This window comes from Diceros bicornis, chromosome 34 (genome assembly GCF_020826845.1).
Source record: "Diceros bicornis minor isolate mBicDic1 chromosome 34, mDicBic1.mat.cur, whole genome shotgun sequence".
NCBI lineage: Eukaryota > Metazoa > Chordata > Mammalia > Perissodactyla > Rhinocerotidae > Diceros > Diceros bicornis.
In genome coordinates, this window is record NC_080773.1 from 29,411,619 (window position 1) to 29,436,968 (window position 25,350).

The 25,350-nt window shown below is 35.5% G+C and overlaps 1 protein-coding gene across 1 annotated transcript in view; it reads right to left on the reverse strand.

The window, feature by feature from the left end:
* Positions 1-17,223: 17,223 nt before the first annotated feature.
* LOC131397351 (zinc finger protein 677-like) overlaps positions 17,224-25,350 on the reverse strand; it is a 37,722-nt gene continuing 29,595 nt past the window's right edge. The window contains exons 4-5 of the mRNA XM_058530152.1: positions 19,485-19,587; positions 17,224-19,316 (exon numbers count right to left, since the gene is read on the reverse strand). Of these exons, the coding sequence (XP_058386135.1) occupies positions 18,567-19,316; positions 19,485-19,587 (853 nt within the window). The 3' untranslated portion in view covers positions 17,224-18,566. The remainder of the gene's footprint in view (positions 19,317-19,484; positions 19,588-25,350) is intronic.

Below are 25,350 nucleotides of genomic sequence, written 5' to 3' on the forward strand. Positions count from 1 at the left end.
TGCTCATAAGAGTAAAAACTATTTACTACGGTTTTCTCATTAAATTTTTAATATGTTGGACCACATTCTCTTATTCATGTGTCTTGTATTCCTGAAATAAACCCTTCTAAGTCATGCTGAATATTTTAATTTTTATATGAAAATTCATAATTTACATTGGTTTCTCTCAGTTTTTTAACAAGGTATAATAGCCACATAAAATCTTTTCTTAGCTTTCTTCTTTCTCTAGTTTGTAAAATAGATTTAGAAGGAAGACACCGTGAACTTTGAAAATATAAGAAAAGGATTCTGTAAAATACTCATAAAATCCCATTAGTGTTTCAAAGTATTTAAACATTACTTATGGTTTTCTGGGTTATAATTCTTTTTAGTTCACTTTTGATATTCTATATTTTACAGAATTCAAGTTTATTTGTCCCTGGAGGTTTTAGAAATCTCTATTCTATCAAATAAATTTGTGTTTATCTACTATTGTTAATTTTATGTCCTTCCTCATTTTGTATCAACATTACAGTAGCTCTATCAATAATTTGATTTTATTGAATTTTAATTATACTCTACATAATTTTAAAACTTTAAAATTTACATTATGCTGCTTTACTTGCATTTATCCTCTGTTTCATTTTTTAAAAATTCCGATATTGCCCCTCTAATGCACAGATTGTCTAGACATCTCCTATTCTAGTATGGGAATCTGTAGCTATCTCATTTCCCTCAACTACTCTTGAATTAAATGCATTGCACAATGTTGATGTGGAACATTTCACTGACTTTTAGTCTAAAACATTCCAAATGTAAATTTTAAATTTGTGGTTAAGCTTGTGCACTTCGCTTTGGCAGCCTGGGGTTTGCTGGTTCAGATCCTGCGTGCAGACCTGCACACCCCTCATCAAGCCATGCTGTGGTGGTATACCACATACAAAATAGAGGAAGATTGGCACAGATGTTAGCTCAGGGACAATCTTCCTCACACAAAAAAAATAAAAAGAAACAAAGAAATATTGATCAGGTTTTAAAAAGTATTTTAGGGGCCAGCCGGGTGGCACAAGTGGTTAAGTGTGCGCGCTCCGCTGCAGCAGCCCGGGGTTCACCGGTTCGGATCCCGGGCGCACATTGATGCACCGCTTGGCAAGCCATGCTGTGGTGGCGTTCCATATAAAGTGGAGGAAGATGGGCACGGATGTTAGCCCAGGGCCAGTCTTCTTTAGCAAAAAAGAGGAGGATTGGCAGATTTTAGCACAGGGCTGATCTTCCTCACACACACACAAAAAAGTATTTTAATATTCCTGAATGTATAGTTTTACAAATATTATTATTTGATGGGAGCAAATATAGTATGTCTCATTCTAAAATATTTATGTGTGTTAAAAACTTACTTTGTGCTCTGATTTTTTTATTGCTCTGTATGTGCTAAAAATTGAGGCATATAGCACAAGTTCAACATGTGTCCATTATATCAATCTCATTCATTATATTTTCCAAATTGTTGAACCCTTAATAAATTTCATGTCTCTTATAATTGAAAGAAGTTTCTGATCTCTTTCTTTACTATGAATGAGGGATTGTCCATTTTACCTCTTTATATAAAATTCTGTAAATTTTAAGCTATTGGATATTTCAAAGCAACGACACTTCTCCATAAAGAGAACCATTCAATGGCCTTCACCTCTGATGCCTCCTCCTCAGCTCCTCTTTGAATGATGAACACCTCTACAATAGACTTGCCCCATGTTGGGGACACAGAATGCATCTGGAAGCCTCTGTCTTCCAAAGAGGCTAATGGGGATCACTGCTTAACAGAGAATATTCTACCTTCTAGAAATTCCAAAATGCTCTCTTTTTTTTCGTGACTGTCAGATTCATCAGCTCTGACTTGAATTCTTATTAAAATCTTCTGTCCTGCTTCCAGTGTGAACTTTGCCTCACCCAGATCATTCTACCCATTTTTACCTGGGAGTATTTTAAATATCCTCTCCTCTACCCCAACAATCACATAGTTCAGTTCATGACCATTCCTCTCAGTATTTGAAGTAAAAATACAAAACCTGATCTCCAATGTCCTGCAGTGAGTAATATATTGTTTTATCTCCAGCTTCATCCAGGGCCAGTAGCTACAGAGCCATTATTTTTCCTTCTCATGTTATTCATTGATCCTCACATAGGCTTTTACATTTAGTAAATTCTTCTCACTTCTCTGCCCAGTTACTTATAAGGAAATTTTAATTTATTAGGTTGGAAGTTACATGATCATATAAGTTTCTACCATCTACAATGTATTAGAAGCCCCAATTTTAAAAGAATTCTTACACTCTAAACTTCTTCACTGTAACTTTTAATAGAATGGAATGATAATGTTTAGTGGCAAACACCATTCCTCTCCCAGGTCTTTGTTCTGATTTCACCTTCTCAGTGGAGCCTTCTCTGACCCCTCTCCCACTTAACATGCCAGCCACACCCTTACCCCCACGTTTGCTCCACATTGCCTGCTCTGCATGTTCCTTTCTGATCCTTCCCCTTCCACTGTCTGAATCCTATTGACAACAATGCCCCAGGGGAGAGCAGCGTCACAAGAAGGTATCACACCTTTTAGGATGCTACTGGCAGAAAGACAAGAGATAACAAGTGTCTGGGGAGAGAGTGAAGAAAAGAGAATCCTTGTGCAGTGTTAATGGGAATATAAATCAGTTACAGCTATTATGGGAAAGTATATGGAGGTTCCTCAAAAAATTAAAAATAGAACAGACATACAACCTAGCAATCACACTTCTGGCTCCATATCCAAAGAAAATGAAATCAGTATCTTGAAGAGGTATTTACACTCCCATGAGCATTATTGCATTATTCACAACAGCCAAGATGTGGAAACAGCCTAAATGTCTGTTGACAGATGAATGGATAAAAAGGTGGTGTATATATGATCAAATATTATTCAGCCATAAAAATGAATGAATTCATGCCATTTATGACAAAATGGATTAAGCTGGGGAACATTATGCTAAGTAAAACAAGCCAGACAATTACAAATACTATATGATCTAACTTTTATGCGGAATCTAGAAAAGTGAAACTCACGGAACAAGAGTAAAATGGTGGTTACCAAGGGTGGGACATAGAGAAAATGGGGAGATGTTGGTCAAAGGGTACACACTTTCACTTGTAAAATGAATAAGTTCTGGGGATCTAATGTACAACATGGTGACTATAGTTCATCTTACTGGATTATATACTCAAAATTTGCTGAGAGAGGAAATCTTAAGTGTTCTTACCACACAGACACAAGAAAATGGTAATTGTGAGGTGATTGATGTCTTAATTAACATGCTTATCATTATTCCATAGTGTGTGTGTACTTTACACGATCATGTTGTACACTTTAAATTTACACAATTTTCATTGATCAATTATACTTCAGTAAAGCTGGGAAAGAAAGTGATAGGTGTCCTGGGCTTGCCTCCTCTGAGTGGTGCTCAACCCGGGCTTCACATTAGATTGCTGAGGCATTTTCAAATACATCTCTTCTGTCCACTGACCAGAGATTCTGCTGCAAATAGGTGGGGTGAGGCCCACCCTCACTAATATTTAAAGCACCCCAGGTGATTCTAATCTTTATTCAACCTTGAGCACCAAGACTCTGAGGCTTCCCATTCCTGAGGGCTGAGATCTGGGCTGAGGGTGGGGGGCTCTGCTCTGCAAGGGGTTTGATCAGGGCCAGGTCTCTGACCTGAAGGGGAGGGTCAGTCCAGCCCAGATCCCCACTGCTGCAGTGTATGTGAGGGCTTCACCAGGAGGGGAGCATAATCAGAAGAAAATGTGGAAAAACTCACTTGTTGATCTCCATGTAGGATTTTACTGTCCCTGATTTCCTCCTGAGGCAGTGGGCAGCAGAGACTTTCTTTTCCACATAATGAGGTCTTTCCTGTGTGTGTGGTTGTGGCACAGGAAGAGCACATGTGAATTCTAGGAATTAAGCAGCATATTTTCAACTTTCAAGACATCTAAAGACTCATGTTGCCTGAGGAAGAAGTCCAGAAGAGGAGGAAGAGGAAAGAAAAGGAGTCAGGAATGGATCTTTCTCAGGTCAAGTCATGTTCTCAGTTGATTGTCCTGTCTCTCTTTCCTGAAATGCTCTTCTTTGGACTTGCTCATCTTCTGTGACTCTGAAGCATCCTCCCTGACACCTGTTTCCCCACATTCACTCAGGGCCTCCCTCAGTCCTTCTCATCTCCATTTAGATTCCATCTCACCATGACCCAGCGACATTGAACTTGTGAGGAGGCTCCATTGGGTGCGGTCCTTGGCGGGGCTTCACATCCATGGATTGGAGATGGGGTGTCAGTGCTGTTGGATAGCAGGGATTGTTTAATGGCCCCACCTGGAAGCACTGACATTTCTCTGTAGACAAGAGTAAAAGAAACTTCATATGGAAGTCACATATTAATATACAGAAATACCTGGTAAATTCTGGAAAAGAGACCAATTAGGGAAAGCATTATCACTTTTTTATAATACATATGAAGCTAAATGAATGAGTCACTGACTTCAAAATCTTAAGGATTGGAAATGGAATGGAAAGTTCAGAAACAGACATAAGTGATAGAGGGTCTTTTATTCCATCACTGATTTTAAAATACAAAATTGACCCACATGTCTGACAGGTGGAGATTCTTTAAATCATTTTCATCACATCCATTCCTCAGAGCTTGCCTTTTCACTGTTGATTGTATCCTTGGACACAGAAGCCTTTACATTTGATGTAGGTCAGGTTCCAGGTTTCTTCCTTTGCATGTAGATATCCAGTTTTCCCAGCCTGATTTGTTGAAGAGACTGTCCTTTCTTCATTGTGTAGTCTTGTCACCCTTGTCAAATATCATTTGGCATATATGCCAGGATTTATTTCTGTGCATTCTATTCTATTACATTCTTTTATGTGTGTGTGTGTGTGTATGCCAGTATCAAACCATCTTATTCTTATTATTTCTGTGCATTCTATTCCATTCCTTTGGCTTGTGTATCTGTGTTTATGCCAGTATCACACTATCTTGACTACTCTTGCTTCATAATATGTTTTGAAATCTAAAAAAGTGAGGCCTCCAACTTTCTTCTTTTTCTAGAGTCTTTTGGCTCTTTGGGGTCCCTTGAGATTCTATACGAATTCTAGCATGTTATTTTCTATTTCAGCAAAAGTTGCCATTTGGATTTTGATAGAGATTCCACTGAATCTGTAGAAAACTTTGGATAGTATGGACATTTTAACAAAATGAAGTCTTCTAATTCACGAGCTTGGGATATCTTTGTATTTATTTGTATCTTCTTTGATTTCTTTTAGGAACGTTTTGTAGTTTTCAGCGTGGAAGTCTTTTACCTCCTTGGCCAAATTTTTTCCTAAGTATTTCATCCTTTTTAATGCTACATTAAATAGGATTATTTTCTTAATTTCCTTTTCAGACTGTTCATTGTTAGTGTACAGAATTGCAACTGATTTTTTGTGCTGATTTTGTATCCTGCAACTTTTCTAAAATTATGTTTTAGTTGTAACAGTTTTCTTGTACAATCTTCATGATTTCCTATATATAAGATCTTGTCATCTGCAAAACAAGATAATTTTACTTTTCCAATTTGGATGACTTTTATTTCTTTTTCTTGTCTAGTTGCTCTGGCTAAGACTTACAGTACTTTGTTAAATAGGACTGCAGACAGTATGCATCCTTGCCTTCTTCCTTTGCTTCTTAGAGAAGTAGCTTTCAGTCCTTCACCTTGTATGATGTTAGCTGTGTGCTTTTCATGTATGGCTTTTCTTATGTTGAGGTAGTTTACTATTCCTACTTCTTTGAGCGTTTGTATTTTGAAAGATTGTTGAATGCTTTTTCTGCTTTAATTGATATGATCGTGTGTTTTTTTCTACTTCAGTCTGTTAATATGTATTGCATCGACTGATTTTTTATGTTGAATCATCTTTTCTTTACAGGAATAAATTCTACTGTGTCATGAAATATAATTATTTGAATGTACTGTTGAATTGGGGTTGCTAGTATTTTGTTAATGGTTTTTGCACCAATATAGATTAGGGATATTATTGGGTAGTTTTCTTTTCTTCTTGTTTCTTTCTCCGGGTCTTGTATCAGCATCATGCAGCCTCCATAGAATGAGTTTGCAAGTATTCCTTCTTCCACGCTTTGGAAGATTTTAGCAGAATTAGTGTTAATTCTTTTGTAAATGTTTCATAGAAATTGGCAGGGAAGATATCTGGTCCTCAGTTTTTCCTTCTTGAAAGTTTTTTATTACTGCTTGAATCTCTCCAGTTATAATTCTGTTCACACTTTTATTTCTTCATGATCAGGTTTTAGTAGGTTATATGTGTCTAGGAATTCACCCATATCTTCTAAGTTATGTAATTTGTTGGCATATAATTGTTCATAGTATTCTCTTATAACTCTTTTAAAGAATTACTGTGACATCAGCTGCAATGTACCCTTTCTCATGTCTGATGTTAGTTGAATCTTGTCTCTCTTTTTCTTTGTTTAGCTAAGGGTTTTTCAACTTAATCTTTTCAAAAATCAAGTCTTGGTTTGGTGATTTTTATATTTTTCTCTTGTCTATTTTATTTATCTCTGCTTTAATCTTTTCTGGGTACTTCTTTTCTTTTGCCAGATTTGGTTTCAGTTTGTTCTTTTTCTACTTCCTGGAGCTGTAAAAATATATTTCTGATTTGAGATCTTTCCTCTTATTTAGTATAAGGATTTATCATTGCAGACTTCACTTTTAGTGCAGTGCTGCTCTCACTGCATCCCATAAGGTTTGGTGTATTGTATTTTCATTTTCATCCAGATATTTTAAAAATTCCATTGTGATTTCTTGTTTGATGCATTGGTTAAGAATGAGTTATTTAATTTCCACATTTTGTGGATTTTTCTGTTTTCTGTCAGCAATTTTTTTCTAGTTTCATTTCACTGTGGTCAGAGAAGATACTTTTTATGATTTCAAACTTCTTGAATTAAGATTTGTTGTTTGGCCTGACATATGGTCTGTTATGGAGAATGGTCCATGCGTGTTTGAGAAATGTGTTTTCTGCTGTTGTTGAGTGAAGTATTCTATATATGTCTGTTAGGTCAATCAGTCTATGGTGTTGTCCAAGTTCTCTGTTTCCTTATTGATCTTCTGTTTGGTTGTTCTATCCATAACTAAAACTGGGGTATTGAAATCTCATACTATTACTGTGCTGCTGTCTACTTCTCCCTTCATTTCTGTCAATGTTTGCTGCATATATTTCAGAGCTTTACTGTTTGATGCATATAGATTTATAACTGTTATATCTTCCTAGTGAATTGACCATTTTATCATTATGTAATGTCCTTTATCCCTTGTGACAGCTTTTGTCTTATTGTCTGTTTTCTGTGATATAATATAACCATCCCTGCTCTCTTTAGGACCTCGTTTGCATGGAATATCTTTTTCCCTTCTTTCATTTTTAGCCTATTCTTGTCTTTAGATTTGTAAATTTTAACAGTTCCAGCTCCACTCTTTCTCATTCCCACTCTGTATTTTTCTTCCTTTTCCCTCTTCTACTGGTCAAGCTCAAGCATCCTGTACAGAGGTAAATGGCAGGAGACTTGTGCGTCCCCTTTTCTCCACTGTAATTTCAGAGGAAATGTAGCCAGCATTTGCTGCTGATCATGGCGTTTGGTGAAATGTTCTTGCTTTGTACCAGTTTTTTTCTCCCAATTATCTTTTTGTCATTATTTTTAATTATCCAAAATTTTTTCAAGTATAATTGATACTACTACTACTGTGATAATATTTTTATCTTAATTTGTTAAATTAATGTATAACACTAATAACTTTTCTAATCTTGAATTATTACCTTATCAGTGGAATAAATGAATAAACTCTGTTTGGCTTTTGTTAATGCCTACGCATCCAGGTTTGAATGGATAAAATTATAGTTATATTTTTAAATACAGGTATTTCAGAGAGATTGGAGTTAAAGTATTCCATACTTTTTGCATGTTTTCTACCATTTTTTTTGGTACCTTACTATCGTTCTACTACTATACTATGCTGCTACTACTACTATAGAATTATGTTGACAAACTAAATGAAGTAGAATTGATACATTTTGATTGTCCCAAAGATGCTGAGATACTCATGAATAAAAATGATAATGAAAAAATCTTGATAACAAAGATATGTTATCAAGAGATAATTCCTCTCCTTTCAGATAATTTGTGTGTTCATGTGTACATGAGTGCATGGATGTGCAAGTCCATAATTTTTATAAGACATCATTATTTCTTTATTAAGTTTTATATTTTTAGCTTTTGAAATTATATCTTAAATATATTCCATGGCCTTAAATTTTTTCCACACTTTCATGTTAATGATTTAAATAGTAGTAAGAGTAGTAACACATGTGCGTGTGTTTGCATATAAAATGATCTTTTACGCAGTTCCATGTTGCTAACCTTGAACTTGTTTCAAGTTTTCTCAGGGAACTCTCTGTCAATGTATTTCTAATGCTCTGTTATTAACTGTTTGATTCTCTAGGTTCAATCCTAAAGCCTGACCACTTGAGTTCAGGTGCTTGCTGTGTCTTTTCTTATCTGTTTGATCTGAGGGAAGTTTCTTAGAGGGTCTGTGACTTAGTTTGCTCCTCTGTAAGTGGGAACAGATCTTTCTCTGATGAGCTATTACATTAATAACAAGTTAATACATGTAAAGCACTTAGAGTAATGCTTAGTATATAGGAAATGTTCAAAACCTTTGTCAGTGCTATTGTTATCATCATCACAATTTTAAGATTCTAACCTTTCCTTAAAGCCACTGTGGACTTTGTCATCTCTGAAGACACCACTCATGGCTGTAGGTAATCTAAATATTGAACATCACTCAGGGTGTAGAACATGATATCTAACACTTCTGTATACACAATCCGGTGATGAATTTTTATTTATATTCCATGTATTGTCCATAAAAAAGAGAAACCTATGTTGATTTAGAAGATATAATATCTTATGGAAAAGCATAAGAAATAAAATCAGAGAACCATTACTTGCTTAAAATACCTTTAAGTGGATCTGTCAGAACAATCACTTCAACCAGATCCATCCTTATACCTCTCTCCTCTTCTCATTTTATGTGAACACTCCCCACAGTCCCTTTTGTGAAATGTGTATTTCATTTCAGGGATGGGTGACATTCAGGATGTGACAATAGAATTCTCTCAGGAGGAGTGGGAATGCCTGGACCCTGCTCAGAGGGCCTTGTACAGGGACACGATGTTGGAGAACTATAGGAACCTTGTTCCTCTGCTCTAAGAATAACTTGCCTCCAGAAGTCAGGATCTGCTCTGTGTATCTTCACATTTTCCCTTGTTCACCTCTGGGGACCTCTTCAGTTGGCTGACCGAGATCAAAGCTCTTTTGACTCAGAAAGCAAAAGCTTCATGGTGTGGCATCTGGACTGTAAGCTTGCCCTTTCCTTAGATGATCTGTGCACTTCATGAAACATCAGGGGTTATTCCCAAGTTTAAGTATTTATAAAATCCTATGGCAAACTTTTAAACTATTCAATTCCCTGTTTTCTACCCCTGTGCTTTTGATTCAGTAGTTCTGGGAAGAGAGCTAGTTATCTGCATATTATACTGTTCCCTATATTCTGAAGGAGTCAAGCAGTGGATGAACTTATGAAATATTTTCTAGACCCATCTGTAATGTCCTCCTCAGGTAAACAAAGAGCTGAGATTCTGGGAAGGCCACAGTACATCATGTTCCTTTCTTCTCATAAGCAGGAATTCATTTCTGATCTAAATATTCTATTACTATATTATTATAATATTTAACTGTAGTAAAATTTTTGTTTTTAATATAATTTAAAAAATTTTTTCCTTCCACATATTCTGACCCAGATTATATATTTAATTACATTTTTTCCCTGTTTTACACCAAAGGATACATAAATCAATGAGTTTTTTTGAGATTTTTGTGACATGAAAATGCACATAAGGTAATGACAAGTACAAAATAGCTGCTCTATAAATACAAAGAGTTCCTTTGGGTCTTTAGTTCAATAAAAGAACTGGAATGACACAAGGTGGTGAACTGAAATCTATTTTTTAATTTTTTAAAAAAATTTTGATCATTTTACTGTGTAAGTTCTGGGTAATTTTGTCTGATTTTTTTTTCCAGTTTTATTGAGATATAATTGAGATATGGCATGAAGTCTCTTAATGTGAGAGCTGGCTGTGGTCAGGTACTTGAAAATCAAGTGTGTGGAGGTTAACAAGCATGCAGCGAAGGAAATGAAAGTATAATGACGAATAAGATAGAAAGTCCCAAAGATTCTGACTATAGTTTGTGACAAGGAGATAATCTCCATTGTCAAATGCCTGGAGGCTGTTCTGCCATTTCCCAGTGACTGCTATTCATGTTCAGAGCCAGAGGATCTTACAAGGAAAATGAGATTCGTGCTACTTTTACCATGGGAACTGACACCCAATATCCTCCACTTAGAAAGGGTTCCCATCCCAAAATAATAAATATATTTTCCTTTAATAAGGGATCTTAATTTTGATATATATTATCTCATATCACAGTAGAGTAAGAGTCACTGTTATTAATGCTTTACATATAATAACTGATTGAATCTTCAGTGAGAGTTGAAGTAAGTACTGATGTTAGTCTCATTTCACAGATGAAAGAACTTAGGACAAAGACAGGTTTAAAGACTCATTCAATCACATCCCAGCAAGTGGCTGAATCAGGATTTGAATCCATGTTGTCTGGCTGCAAAGACAAGTTTCTTAACCATGGTGCTACACTAACAAGGCAAATTATTTCTATCCTTCAACCACTCAACATCTGGACTTAATTTTATGAGTATCTCTTGTCACTTTTAAATTGATTATCTTCATATATAATTGTAGTTATGGTAACTTTCTATTACGTCTATACTTTTATTTCATAGGCCAATATTACCAATGAATGAATATTTAAATAAGTTGTAGAACCACTGATGACCACACAATCCTACAAGACAGATTATGCAAGATGAAATTGGATTCATTGAGGCAAGAATGGTTCACTATTCTGATGGATACAGAAGACATGTTTCTCTTTAGGCAGGAAAAAGAGTCAAGTGATAACAACTACTGAAATAATTGCACAATATTGTGGCCAGCTGAGGTATAGAACTACAACATGAGTAAAAGATAAAACACTTTGGGGTACAGACTAAATTATTTTTATTTACAGATCATAAAATTATGTGTTTATTAATGGAGGGCTACTAACAAACTATGAGAAAAAATGTAATAATTTTTGAAAGACTCAAAAGACATGTAAAATTGATCTAAAACTACGGAAATATGTACATTAAATAAACTGAAATGAAGATAAATGAAGATTTGTAGCGAGTCTAGGGGTGACACTGAATTTTAAAAATAAACAAGTTTATTGAGATATAATTTACATACCATAAAACTGTTTCATTTTAAATATAGAATTCAATGATTCTTAGTATATTTACAAAGTTGGGAAATCATTCCCACAATTTAGTTTTAGAACATTTCTATTAACCCCTTCAAAATATTTTCAACTGAAAAAGAAAAATATCACATATATTTGAAAGGTAGACATTGTTGAAGTACCTGTCCTCCCCTACCCCCGCCTTGGTATGAAACCCACATTAATGACATTAACTTCTAAAAAGCTCCTCCTTTAAATTCAAGAGGGAAATTATTCTTATCATAGTCAACAGACCATCAACGTTTCCTTTCTAGATACCATTACTGCGTCCACTAAGCACATTCTATGTCCAGGATTAAAGAAAAGTCACATATTTTACCCATTTTCACTGACGCATAGTTTCTCTATATAATTAGACTATTGTATTAGTTCCATTTTTAAAAATCATTATATGCATGGAATGCAACTACTATATGCAACTACTCTATTACTCTGAAAAGAATGTCACAGGCTCTTCCATGTCAGGCAAATCAGTTAAAACCACAGAAAAAGTTAATACCTGATTAAATGCTACAGATATAACACATCAACAACCACCAACAGTAAGGATTACATCAAATTATATTAGCAGCAATCAGGGATTAGTGTGGTGTTTAGGATCTATAATTTATCTCCAGAAAATCATTCCATTTCTCAGGAATTATTACTCCCTTTTCTATGACTTTGCCATTGATTAGTTTCTATCCCAGAGGAAGCCGTTTTTGAGATGTGAGCTCCTACCCCAATTCTCATACACCTCTTTCCCTTACAGACTCTGCCTTTCAGACTGAAATAGGAAAAGACTCATCTGATTCCTTCCTGCTACCAGGACTGTGGGCTTGGTGTTGTGCACCAGTATGTGTGGGGGGAGGAGACGGCCGGTCTCTGCGATACGTTTGTGATTCTTACACATCTTCTCACAGACCTGCAACGATCAATTCAACTGTAGTGATAAAGACAGTGCACACTTGTAAGCTGAGAAGACTTCTGAAACACTTTGGTCCCATTGTGAATTCCCACAATTACAAGATCCTAATGAACATCACCGAAGAGACACTTTGGAGTGTTGGGTAGAGACTGTTCTTTTTCCATGACCCCTGAAGGCAGACAGGCTTCACCCGGAGGAAGCAGAAAATGCTAAGGTCTGACAGTTGATGGAGTGATGTTGAAAACATTTTTTGCCAATTTTCTGTCTGTATATCTGCTTCAGTGAATGTCTCTCCATGATTTTGCCCATTTTCTAATTCAAGGTTTTTTTTTGTTTTTGTTTTTTACTGTCGTGGTTGTAGAATTCTTTATACAATTTACACATCAGTCCCTTGGCAGATATACGGTATGCAAATATTTTCTGCTATTCTGTAGCTTTTCTTTTCATCCACTTAACATAGTTTTTCACACACTAACAGTTTTTAATTTTGTTGAAGTCTAGTTTATCAATTTTTTTTCTTGGGTCATGCTTCTAGTGCCATGTCTAAGAATTCTTCACCAAGCCCTAGATCCTGAAGACTTTATTCTATGGTTTTGTCCTAAATATCTTATAAAGTTTTATAAAAGTTTTCCATTTAAAGCTATGATAAATTTTGAGGTAATATTTGTACAGGTATGAAGTTTAGGTGGAGACTGTTTTATTCATTTTTTTCTACTATGGCTACTCCGTTGGTTCAGCACCAGTTTTTGAAAATCCTTCCTTCATTGAATCGCCTTGGTACCTTAGTCAAAAATCAGTTGGAAGTACCGGTGTGGGGCTATTTTTGGTTTCTCTGTTCTGTTCCAGTGATCTATGTGTCTGCCACTCCAACAATACCACAGTCTTGATTGCTGTTACTATATTAGAAATCTTGAGATCATGGGGAGTGATTCCAACAACCTTATTATTTTTCAGATATTTTAGCACTTCTAGTTCCTTTACATTTCCATGTCAATTTTAGAATTTTGTTTGTATCTACAAAAATTCTTGATAGGAAATGCATTAAGCCTGTATGCCAATTTGGGGTGATTTGACATCATTTCTATGTTGTGTCTTCCAATCAATGAATATGGTATCTTTCTCTATTTAGGTCATCTTTGATTTCTTTCCTCAACATTTTGTAGTTTTCAGCATAAAAGTCCCATCCACGTTTTGTTCGATTTACACATATTTCTTCTACTTTTTCTTTTTTGAGCAATCATACATGGTATTATATTTTAAATTTCAGTTTCCATGTGTAAATTGATAGTATATAGAAATGAAATAGATTTTTGTATATTGTTCTTATATTCTGACACCTTGCAAATTTTACTTTTTCTAGACATTTATGTAGATTTATTTTCTACATACACCATTTCATTAAATTTCCTGTTGCTGCTGTAACAAATTACCAGAAACTGAGTGGCTCAATTTATTCTCTTACAATTCTGGAGTCCAGAAGTGTAAGACAGATCCACAGCACTGTGTTCTTTTTGGATACTCTTGGTCAGAATTTGTTTCCTTACCATTCCAGGGTTACAAGGACCACTTACAGCCTTGCCTCATGGTCCCCTTCCTCCGCCTTCAAAGCCAGCAAGGTAGCATCTTAAAACCTCTTTATCTCGGTCCCTCTGCTTCCATCACATCACCAACTTCCATGTGACTCTAACTCTACCTGTAGACTTCTTATAAGGACCCTTGGGGTTATATCACATTTACCAGATCATACAGAATAATCTCCCATCTCAAGAACAAAATTAGATCACATTTGCAAACTCCTTTCTGACATTTAAAGGAACACTCACATAGGTATGAGGACACGGATATCCTTCATGGGGAGCGCTCTTCAGTCTACCACAGCCATAATGTCTTCTGCAAATGAGTATACTTTCTTTCTTTTGTCTATCACTTTTATTTACTCTTTTACCCTTATTTTACTGGCTAAAACTTCTAACACAATGTCAAATAAGCAGTGGTAAGAGTGGATGTCCTGGCCTTGTTCCCAATCTCTGGGAAAAAGCATTCAATCTTGCACCATTAAGTATGATTTTGCTGTAAGTTTTTATAGGTGTTCTTTATTGAGTTGAGGAAGTTTCCCTCTATTTCTAGTTTTCTGAAAGTCTATATCATAAATGGGTGTTGAATTTTGTCAAATGTTTTTTCTGCATCAACTGATAAGATCCTGTGATTTTAATTCTTCAGCCTGTTAACACTGTGGATTAGACTGATTGGTTTTTTGAATATTCAAACAGCCTTCTATCCCTCAAACCAACCCCACTTGGTCACGGTGTCCAACTCTGTGTATTGTTGACTTCTATTGCTAATATTTTAAGAATTTTTGCATCTTCATATGAAATGTAGTTGGTACTTATTTTTTTTTCTTTTTCCAAGTGCCTTTGTTTAGTTTTGGTATCATGGTAATACTGGCCTCATCAATTGAGCTGGGAAGTATTCCCTCCTCTTCTATTTTCTGAAAGCAACTGTGTAGAATTGCTGTTAATTCTTCTTTACACATTTGATTGAATTGTCTAATGTTTCTGTTGTGGCTTTATTAAATTAACACCAAGCCACACACCAACTGTGGATATTCCTCAATCATTTAAATATGTTCCCACCTTGACAGTTTTCTCCTATTTTCTCCACCCAATTGCCCTTCCCCATTTGTATCTGCATGATACACTCTTTCAGTTAATTCATGATTCTGCTCAAATATCCCCTTATCATATAGGTATTCCCTGAACACATTAAATTAGGACAACTTGTCACTTTATCATTATACATGTACACCTTCATGGTACTTAACACCATCATTTTTGAATTTTTGCTGACTTACCCTCATAGAATATGAGCTACTTAGGCAGGAAACTGAGTTTGTTTCCTGCTATGTCATGTGATTAGAATAGTTCCTGACTGACAGAAGGAGTGAATGCATTTTATCAGAGAAAAGGAGAAAGTTACTGCAATGCTTAGGCTCATAGGTTAGGAGGTCAAATGGTCAACAAAACATGTAATTATATTTGTGGCACCAAATTCCTTACTTCCTTAAGTTTCCAATGTAGTGTTCTCAACATTTGTCATAAATTCTGATATAGTTTGTTCATACATTTTAAATGTTGGGCAACAGGAGCTAAAAAGATGCGACTCATACATGAAGGGATGTTTTCATGAAGTTTTGCTAAGCTACAAAATTTTAAATTGAAGATTCCCTCTCACACGCTCTATTGTACTCCCAACACAAGATAATCACCTTATTTCTCAGGTAGCACAGTTTTATTTGAGAGTTACAGACCACCTGGAAACAGTGACTGGGACAAGTAGGAGTTTATCATTCTCACAGACAGGAAGCCCAGAGGCTGCAGTGTGAATGTGATGGGTCCTCTGGGCAGCTCTCTCTGCCTGCTCTCCCTCCATGAGCACTCAGCCCTCGCTCTCCTCACAGCAAGATGGCTGCTGCATGACTAGGGTGAAGCATGAGGAGCAAAACCCTTCTCGTTATTAGGTTTTGTTTTGTTTACAAGGAAATGATAATCCCAAGAATCTTTTCCAAATATTATTAGCCAGTTCTGTTACATGGCCACCACAATCTTAATAAGGAATGGGAATTTTCAGATTTCACATTCACACCTCAAGAAGACAGGAAGGTAAAGGAAAAGGATGTTGGAGAAAACCTTTAGCTACCAAATTAAAATACTCCTTATTGAAGATATTAAATGACAAGGTAGTCAAGGATAACTGTTGGAAGAGACAGATCTTTATCAACTGACTTTGTTCTTTGTCCTGAGTATAATATTCCATGTAACCCATGGCCAGTACTCCTAGGTGTTCCAAATGAGGCAAAAATATTAGAGTTCTTAGTGTTTTCTAACTTACAGATTTATTTCCTTTGAGATGTATCTATCTGAATCTACACAAACTAAAATAATCCTCTAACTTGTAATATAGATATTCTGATTCTAGCGTCAGGGTAGGAAAATTAAAGACTCTCTCAATCCACGAGATGTTATTAATTCATGCCATCCTTCCTTCAAGCGAGAGCTATAAAAAGGCTTGAACTTGGGAAACATTCTAATATCACCTTCAAAGTTACTTTAATATTAGACTATAACCTAATAGTAAGTTGGCTGTTATATCATAACTCAAGGATGTTCTTATATAACTGGGGAACTTCCATTAAATATTTCCCATGAAGCAGTAGATACTTCAACAAGATTTCCTTGGGAACACAGAATATATTGAGTTGAGTGATCATGTACAATGCATATTTTAAATTTATGTTTGTTCCTAAAGACATGCATTTATTCTTTGTTACCCTATACTTTTTTTTTACTCATTATTTTACACACATAAAATTTTGTTTTAAAAGTCAAAATTATATTAAAAATATATAATGAGTATCCCCATTCCAATCTGCATTCTCACTTTTTCTTCAATATGTTACCTTTTGTATGATTTTCAGATTTATTTTTACAACAAAGTACATGCTATACATAATACTCTACATTTTGCTTTTTGTGTGTGGTGGTGATCACTCCAATATAATGACTTTCTTCACTCTATTAACAGCTTCATATACAAAGTCGTGTTCTCATAGTTTCTCAGCTGATCAAATGCAAATTATGAACATATATTTCCAAAAGTGTAAGTTCTTTGAATCTAACACAGAAAGAAATTATTGATGCCATTCAGCCTAGAGAGCCTAATGATGTATCATCAGTGTTCATTATGAAGCACCCCAGTGAGGCAGGATACGCTTGGATTAACAGAAGGCACAGGATTCACTCATGGTTAAAAAAAACATTTTATTTTACTTATACAGACATGAGAAGTATGATACATTCTAAATAAAATAGTATCAAAATACAATTTCAGTGGTCAAATTTGAATCCTTCACAAGCACCTTCTACTCTGGTTCTTTGGATTAAACTGTCCTCTATAACTCTGTCTCTTCAGTTTCCAAAAATAAGACTAATATTCATTAATCTATGATATACACCAGCCATTACCTTTCAAAAGAGAGAGATATCATTCTTTTCCCTCCATTTTTCTACCACATATGCCATCCCTGGTAACCCATCATTCTACTCAGTGAAAATGTCACTCTCTCAATATCCTGGCCTTCTGTTTCATGATCATCCAGTACAGCAATCCTTTCCTATGATCATTAACAGAGGTACACAGTCATATCAACAAATCTAGAGAAGGGGCCATGACCACAGAAAGCACAATAATTTAGATAATACTTTTACATCTATTCTCTGCCACTCCCCATGATCTCAAATTTCTACCAGACTGTATCTTGAAATTAGTGTCCTAGTTCTTCCAGGTTCCATAGATATGAATAAACCCTCCTAATGAAGTAGGTCCTTTCATCTTACAGATCCCTTCACTGAGATCATCATGGTGAGAAATGAAAAGCATGTATGAAAGTATAACATCAACAGGCTTCAAACTCCAGGTTATAAGTCATTAATAAATATAGCCTTTTCAAGACACCTCAAAGAACTGAATAAACATTTTATAAACTGAAGGTAATTAGACCTTTCCACAGATGTCCTTGCTCCATGGACATACATCTCATGAGTTTTAAATAATTTTAACTTCTAATTCTCTGTGGCATTTATCATCTGAGGTTGGTCCATCTTCAAAAGTAATAGACTTAGTTCCCTCTAGTATAAATTTTCTTCTGTGCAGTCCATCGAGAAAATTAGTTCAACAATTCATCACTTTCCTTACATTTCAATACTTCTGTCTGAATATTTGTCTGAATTCTTAGATGTATCATGAGGTAATTGCTTAAAGGCCTTGATACATTTGTACGGTTTCCACCTTATATGAATTCTTTTGTGACCACAAAGTTGTACATTTTTGATAAAGCTGATCACACTCATTACATTTGTCAAATTTCTCTCCAGTAAGACTTCTATGTTCCACAAGGCTTAAACTTTCGATACACATTACCATACATCACATTTGTGTGTTTCTCTCAAAGATGTATATTCTGATATCAAGTGAGGTGTGAACCCTGGTTACCAGCTTTCCCACATCCATTACTTTTCTATGGTTTCTCTCCAGGATGGAGTCTCTGATGTTGAATAAGCCTTGACACTTGTATAAGTTTTGTCTCAATCATTGTATTTGTAAAGTCTCTTTCTGCTATGAATTCTCTGATGATCCCCAAAGCTTGACCTTTGAATAAAAGCCCTGCCACATATATTAGGTTTATCACGTTTCTTTTCAGTATGTATTTTCTGATGTCTAGTAAGGTTTGCAAATTGAGTAAAAGCTCTGCCACACTCATTGCATTTGTAAGGTTTCTCTCCAGTATGGATTTTCTGATGTCGATTAAGATGTGAACGCTCCATGAAGGCTTTGCCACACTCATTACATTTGTAAGGTTTCTCTCCAGTATGAGTTCTCTCATGACCCCAAAGGTGGGAATGTTGGATAAAAGCCTTATCACATTTACTACATTTATAAGGTTTTTCTCCTGTATGAATTCTCTGATGTTCCATAAGGCTTGAACTTTGGATAAAAGCCTTGCTACAAACATTACATTTGTGTGGTTTCTCTCCAGTATGGATTTTCTGATGTTTAGTAAAGCTCGAAAATTGGGTAAAAGCTTTGCCACATTCATTACATTTGTAAGGTTTCTCTCCAGTATGGATTTTCTGGTGTTGACTAAGATTTGAACGCTCAGCAAAGGCTCTGCCACATTCATTACATCTGTAAGGTTTCTCTCCAGTATGGATTCTCTTATGCTGAGTAAGGCTGGAACGCTCAGCAAAGGCTTTGTTGCATTCATTACATTTGAAAGGTTTCTCACCACTATGAATTCTCTGATGACTTGCAAGGTTTGACCTTTGACTACAGACCTTGCCACATATATTACATTTGTAAGGTTTCTCTCCAGTAAGCATTCTTTGATAACTTGCAAGGTTTGAATTTTGACTAGGGGCCTTGCCACCTACCTGACATTTATGTGATCTCTCTCCTCTGTGGGCTTTCTGATGTCTGGAAAGGTTTGAGCACTGATTAAAAGCTTTGCCACACTCATTACATTTGTAAGGTCTCTGTCCAGAATGAATTCTCTCATGATTTGTGAGGTTTGAGCTTTTGCTAAAAGCCTTCCCACACTCATTACACCTGTAAGATTTTTCTCTAGTGTGTCTTTTCCCGTATTGCGCAGGTAACAAAGGATATTTAAAAACCTTCCTAGATTTATTACAAATGTTTTTAACACTAGAAGGAATTATTTGCAGTGGTGAAACTGAGGAACGATTGTTGATGGAATTCTCAACTTGAGTGCATTCATAAACTTTCTCCTCAGTTTGAAATCTCTGTAGTTCAGCCAGGTGTGTCTGCAAACTTAATCCAGTTCTATTTTCCAAACACCTTATATACTCGTTTCCAGCATCACTTATGTTATTTTTCAGTTTTAACAAATTCCTTATAAATGGCTTGTCATGCATGAAATATTCGTATGTATTATTTCTTACCGAAACACTATGCTTTTGAGGAAAATTAATTGAGGCTGTATTATGTTGTTGATCTATTTTACAAGTGAGATTTTTGTTATAAGTCAAAGGCACTCCTTTGTAATTTCTTGCATCATATCCCCATTCATTCTCATGCTCATGCATATTTTCCAAGACTTCCTTGAGGTCAAAATCCTTGATGCCATCCCTTTCATTTCTTTCCAATATCACTAGATGGTATAATTCTCCTTTATTAATGTCCTCTCTTGGTGATAATTCCTTTATTGCAAATCCAGCACAAAGGCTTCCTATTAAATAGAGTTGGAAGAGAAATATTTTATATTCAACTACATAATTACACAGAAAAATAATACTTATAACGAACATAGTTTGTAGTTTCTCAAGCGTGGTCCTCAAACACTATTGTGATATACAGAATTTTTTTATTTTTCTAATTTTTTCCATATTAATATTTTCCCTGACTTTTGATAATATATTTTCAAAGCACATATTATATTCTATACATATTGTTTGGCCATGTAAGTGGATAATTAAATGATACTCCATAGTTAGGGAGTTCATCTACCTACTGGCTACTATATAATTGCAGACATGAAATTATAATTGAGATTTGATATTTTCTTCCCTAATTTTTAATCTTTATAATAATGTGTATTTACTAATAATGTATGTTTAATAATGTGTGGGTAAATGATGCAAGAAAAAAGATACTAAAAAAAAAAATCTGTGTATCATAATAATAATACAACATTTTAGTAACACACATTAAATCTAGCAGGTAAGTTAATCTAAGTAAGCAGAGTTATACAAAATAATAGTTCTGGAATTCTAAAGAATTCTTCCTTAAGGACTACAAAAAGAATTTACATTCCAGAAAGAGTACACAATAAGAAAAAGGAAAAATACATTCAGAATCAGTGAATTTTGAAATATCAGGTTCAGGTAAACACACATTTTTATAAAGATTAAAAATTAGGGAAGATTGTGGGGCTGGCCCAGTGGCACAGCAGTTAAGTGTGCACGTTCTGCTTCAGTGGCCCGGGGTTCGCAGGTTCAGATGCCGCACACCGACACACTGCTTATCAAGCCATACTGTGGCAGCGTCCCATATAAAGTAGAGGAAGATGGGCATGGATGTTAGCCCAGGGCCAATCTTCCTCAGCGAAAAAGAGGAGGATTGGCATTGGATGTTAGCTCAGGGCTGATCTTCCTCACCAAAAAAAAAAAAAAAAAAAAAAAAATTAGGGAAGATTGTCTGAAATCTCAATTATGATTTCATGCCTGCAGTTACATAATAGTCAATACAGAGATCAACTCTCTATGGAGTATTACTTAATTATCCAGTTACAAGGTGAAAAATATGGATAGGATATAGGATGTGCTTTCAAAATTTATCTAAGGTCAGAGAAAACATTAATATGGGAAAATTACAAAAAGAAAACATATAACGCAGGCCAAGGTCAATGTCATAACAAACATGACAGGAAGTTGACATATCTTATTAACTTTTTCAGTCCTTACTGCATGCCATGTAATATTTTAAACCCTCTAAAAGCATTAACTTATTTAATTATTCTTGAGGTAAACCATTACAATTTTTCGTATAAAAATGAAGGGTCCATGGTCCATGAGGTGTATATATCTATCCCTAACTCACCCAGAAAGCAAATTCAAGAGCCAGGATTTGAACCTGGGTGTGCAGACTAATAAGGGATGTTCATATGCATTAAGTACCAGTGCCCATCCAGGCATACAGATCACAACAGGTCACAGCAAATACCAGGCTTAAAAACAAATGTTTCAAGGGAGACACAGGACCTGAGTTGTGTCATCTGTACTGTGACTGTCCCTCCGTTCCCAGATGACAGCATGAGTCATCATGTCCTGTACAGGTTGGTGCAGACAGTGACTACAGCGCGTTGCTGTCCTGAACAAGCTGTCGTGTGTAAGCGTGGGTGTCTTTCCTTATGCAGTGTATGCAGTGTTGGGAGGAGCCGGCCCCGTGGATACTGGGGTGCCCAGGTGCTCAAAATCAATATACACGGAGGTACCAGTATAGTTCATTTAGATCAATGAAAGGTCTAAGGCAAGGCCAGGACTGAGATTTAGAACAGCAAGAGTGAGGAAAGGGAGTATAAGTTTTTTAGTCCCAATGTCCTTGCCTGTTATATAAAAATAACAGAATCTTCATGGAATTTTTTAATTATTTGAAATCATATTCTTGTATTTTTTAACATTACCATCCCAGACACATAAGAGACATCAGGTGAGAAGTGCTCTTACTATGTGTATCAGTGTGTATATATATATAGTTATTCTTATTACTAACCAAGAAAAATTAATATGCACTTATCCAAAAGTAATGAATTCTGACTTCACAAACATCATCAGAAAGCAGTACCCTTAAGGCACATTACTAAAAGACCTAGAGCACAGAATGGTTGGTACGGAGGGCAGTGTTGGAAGCAGCATTTAAGTACAGAAACAATTTTGGGCAGTGCCATCATAATCCAGGGCAGAGGTCTATGTGCAGAGATGTGGTCAGCAACGTAAGTATCCAATATTACCCAGAACAACAGGACAGCATGTGATGTGTGTCAACAAGGACGAGGTGACTTTTTATGGAATTCAGTTGAAAAGAACGGCAGGGAACAAAGCTGTGTGTTAATTCATGTGTTAACTGAAATATATAATTCCAAGAACTTAAGACATTGTCTGGGAAACATGAGTGTCAGAAACAGTAGTAATGAGGAAACCATGGAGTGAAAAACATTGCCTAAATTTTCTATTAAGTAAAATGAGATATTTAAACATTAGGTCAGTATACCAAGATGTGCATGATGAATCTAGACAGAGAGAATAATTATTAGAATAAATAATTTGTAACAAAAGAGTCAATGAAATTAAAATAAAATTCAAGTTATTTGTAGAAAACTATATATATATGGAAAAAGCAATGGATCTTATATAAAAAACTATGGCAAATCAATTGAGTGGTATTTCTGTGACTAAGATAGTAACTTAATAAAAGTATGCTCTCAAGATATCAAAAATTCTCAGTTTAAAAAATGTCATAGATTTAATTGAGGAAAACGTGTGTTAAAACATTTGGATACCATTACAAACCAATGAAAATGACCAAAATCCAGAACACGGACAACACCAAATATTAGCAAGGATGTGGACCAACAGAAACTCTCATTTACTGCTGGTAGGAACGAAAAATGGTACAGCCACTTTGGAAGATAGTTTGCAGTTTCTTATAAAACTAAACATACTCAAATATGATCTAGTAATTATGCTCTTGGTATTTACACAAGTGAGTTGAAAACTTATGTCCATGCAAAAACCTGCATACAAAATAAAACTAGCCCAAAATTTGTATGGCACCACAAAAAGACCCTGAAATAGCCAAAGTAATCTTGAGAAAGAAGAACAAACCTAGAGGCATCATGTTTCCTGATTTCAAACTGTATTACAAAGCTATAGTAATTAAAACAGTATGAGACTGGCATAAAAACAGACACATAGATCCAAGGAACAGAACAGAGAGCCCAGAAATAAACCCATGCATATATGGCCAATTAATTACAACAAAGGAGACAAGAATATACAATGGGGAAAGGACAGTCTCTTAAATAAATGATGTTGGGAAAACTGGACTGCTACATACAAAAGAATGAAACTGGACCACTATTTTACACCATACACAAAAATTAACTCAAAATGGATTAAAGACTTGACGTATGACCTAGAACCATAAAATTCCCAAAAGAAAACATAGGCAGTAAGCTCCCTGACATAGATCTTGGTAATGATTTTTTGAATCTGACACCAAAAGTAAAAGCAAAAATAAACAAGAGGGACTGTATCAAACTAAAAAGCTCTGTATAGCAAAGGAAATCAACAGCAAAATGAAAAGGCAACTTACTAAATGGGAGAAAATATTTGTAGATCATATATATGATAAGGGGCTAATATCCAAAATATACAAAGAACTCATACAACTTAACAGCAAAAACACGAAGAATCCAATTAAAAAATGGGCAGAAGATCTGAATAGATATTTTTCCAAAGAAGATACAGATGGCCAACAGATAGATGAAAAGATGCTCAAAATCATGAATCATCAGGGAAATGCAAATCAAAACCAGAGTGAGATATCACCTCACACCTGTCAGAATGTCTATCATCAAAAAGACAAGACATAACAAGTGCTGGCAAGGATTTGGAGAAAAAGGGAACTCTTGTGCACTGCTGGTGGGAGTATAAACTGGTGCAACCACTGTGGAAACAGTATGGAGGTTCCCCAAAAAATTAAAAATAGAACTACCATACAATCCAGCAATTCCATTTATCTGAAAAAAACAAAAACACTAACTCAAAAAGATGCATGCATCCTCATGTTCATTGCAGCACTATTTACAATAGCCGAGATATGGAAATAACCTCAGTATCCACTGATGGATGAATGGATAAAAGAAATTGTGGTGTGTGTGTGTGTATATATATATATACACAAAATATATATACACACACAATAAAGTATTATTAAGCCAGGAAAAAGAATAAAATTTTGCCAATTGTGACAACATGGATTGAACTCGAGGGCATTAAGCTAAGTGAAATAAGTCAGACAGAGAAAGACAAATACTGTATGATCTCCTTACATACAGAATCTAAAAAAAAAAACAACAAGCTCACAGATATAGAGAACACAATGATGGTTGCCAGAGGTAGGGGGAGGGTTGGGTGCAGGGGGTCAAGAGGTAAAAATATATAGATATAAAAAAACACATGCATGCGCGCGCGTGCACACACACGTATATATAAAAACAGTGCTTTTCATATACTAGGAATGCACTGATTTGAGATATCAATAAACTGTGCTGTATTTAAAGTAAAGTGCACCTAATTTTGGATTTTCCCCTTGGAGTTATCCACATCATGACTTCTTTGCAATTAATGCACGGGGACCCGGCCCTAAGAAGCCAGGATGGCCCAGGAAAGAGAGAGACTTTAGCTCCACTTTATTAGACAGATATTATTAGGAAAAGGGTCAACTAAGACACTATCATCTTCCCAAAGGGGTAAGTTAACAGAAGGAGGCTTCCTTGTCAAATGAGGTGACTCTGGGTCCTCTAGACCAAGGTTTCTGGTAGCGAAACATTATACATTGGTCCCACCCATAGCATGTACAACACCACCAAGAGAGAACTCTAAGGTAAAGATGGACTTTGGGTGATAATGTTGTGTCAGTGTAGGTTCATTAATGATAACAAATGTAGCACATTGCTGTGGGATGTTGATAATAGGGGAGGGTCTGCACTTGTGGGTGTAGGAAATATATGGGAAATCTCTGTACCTTTGGCCCAACTTTTCTGCCAACCTAAAACTTCTAGAAAAAATA